General features: G+C 42.5%; 1 gene segment (V, D, J or C); it reads right to left on the bottom strand.

The window, feature by feature from the left end:
- Nucleotides 1-4: 4 nt before the first annotated feature.
- On the bottom strand, nucleotides 5-691 carry LOC104986985 (the record flags this gene model as incomplete). The annotated part of the segment is given in 2 exon segments: nucleotides 5-292; nucleotides 508-691. Coding segments are annotated over 2 exon segments (472 nt in total), but the record flags the coding sequence as incomplete, so codon positions are not given.
- Between the last annotated feature and the right edge of the window lie 522 nt (nucleotides 692-1,213).

The following is a 1,213-nucleotide window of genomic DNA, read 5'->3' as shown; positions in this document are numbered from 1 at the left end:
GCACAAAAGTACTTTGCAGAGTCTTCCAGCTGTAAGGCTGAAATGGTGAGGCTGATGGAGTTCTGTGCTTTCTGAAAGTTTACAGAGTAGCGGCCGTTCCTTGCATTTGGGCCAGAAGATTCCTGACGAATAAGGAAAGTCATCTCTCCACTGGGAAGCTGCTTGTACCAATAAAGGTAGTGCGTGTACCCACTCCAACTTACTTCATACTGACAGTTCAGAATGACAGATTGCCCTATTTGACTGGTTACGTATGGCTGGTCTTGAGTAACTTTCTGGGCCACACCAGATCCTGTGGAAAAAAATCAGAAAACTGAGCTGAAGTAGTGAACAAAATAATGTAGGAATTAGGCTAATTTGGCACCCAAAGAAAACCCAAATTGAAATCATAATAAATATGCTTTTCCCCAAACCTCCTTTCCTCCCCAAGTCCCTGTGAAGCTCCACGTGTCTGTATGCAGGCCTTTCACCCCAGACACTCACACCCATGATTGGAAGCATCCCTACCAGAGAAGGTGACGGCCAGGAACACCCAGAGCAGACTAGAGAGCGGCATGAGGCTCTCTAGAAGAGGAAAGAACATCAACTCTGCCTCAAGCTGAGAGTTCAATGTCTTTGAATGCCTGGCAGCCCAAATACATAGTACCCAGTACCTGTGTGACTCCTCCCAACAGGAAGTAGGAGTCGTCATGTTTATAGACCACGTGGTCTGTGCACAGATGAGAAAAAGTCTGACTCACCACAAACCTTTATTTTGTCTACTTGTCTTTCTCTGGTCATGAATTACCTGGTCACTAATGACCTATGCATATCTGAAAGGGGCCTGAAAAAAACAATCCTCATGAAAGGTTTGAGTTGAGCAGAACAGAAGAATAAACAAGCTGACATGTATTGGTAATTATTCAGCAGAATAACTTTACCAGCCCACTTAAAACATAATTTAGTATATGCCATGAACCCTTCTTATAATCTATTTACTGGTCATCACTTAGCCTATGCCTACGGTCCTCCATCCAGAGTCTAATGACTCTTTTAAGAAGCTCATAGACCTTCAGCTTTCTTGGTGAAAGGCAATCTTCTCCAAATAGTTAGTATATCTCTTGTTTACTGGGTTCTAGGGCTCTAGTTAGGTTTTCCTGTAAATAAGTTACTTCAAGATCAAACAATAACAAATCAGTCCTTCTGACTTTCAGAATCTATTCCAATATCTATG

Source organism: Bison bison, unplaced genomic scaffold, assembly GCF_000754665.1.
Source record: "Bison bison bison isolate TAMUID 2011002044 unplaced genomic scaffold, Bison_UMD1.0 scf7180017845887, whole genome shotgun sequence".
NCBI classification, from domain to species: domain Eukaryota; kingdom Metazoa; phylum Chordata; class Mammalia; order Artiodactyla; family Bovidae; genus Bison; species Bison bison.
The sequence above is the reverse complement of the archived record's forward strand: the minus strand, read 5'-3'. Positions and strand labels throughout refer to the sequence as shown.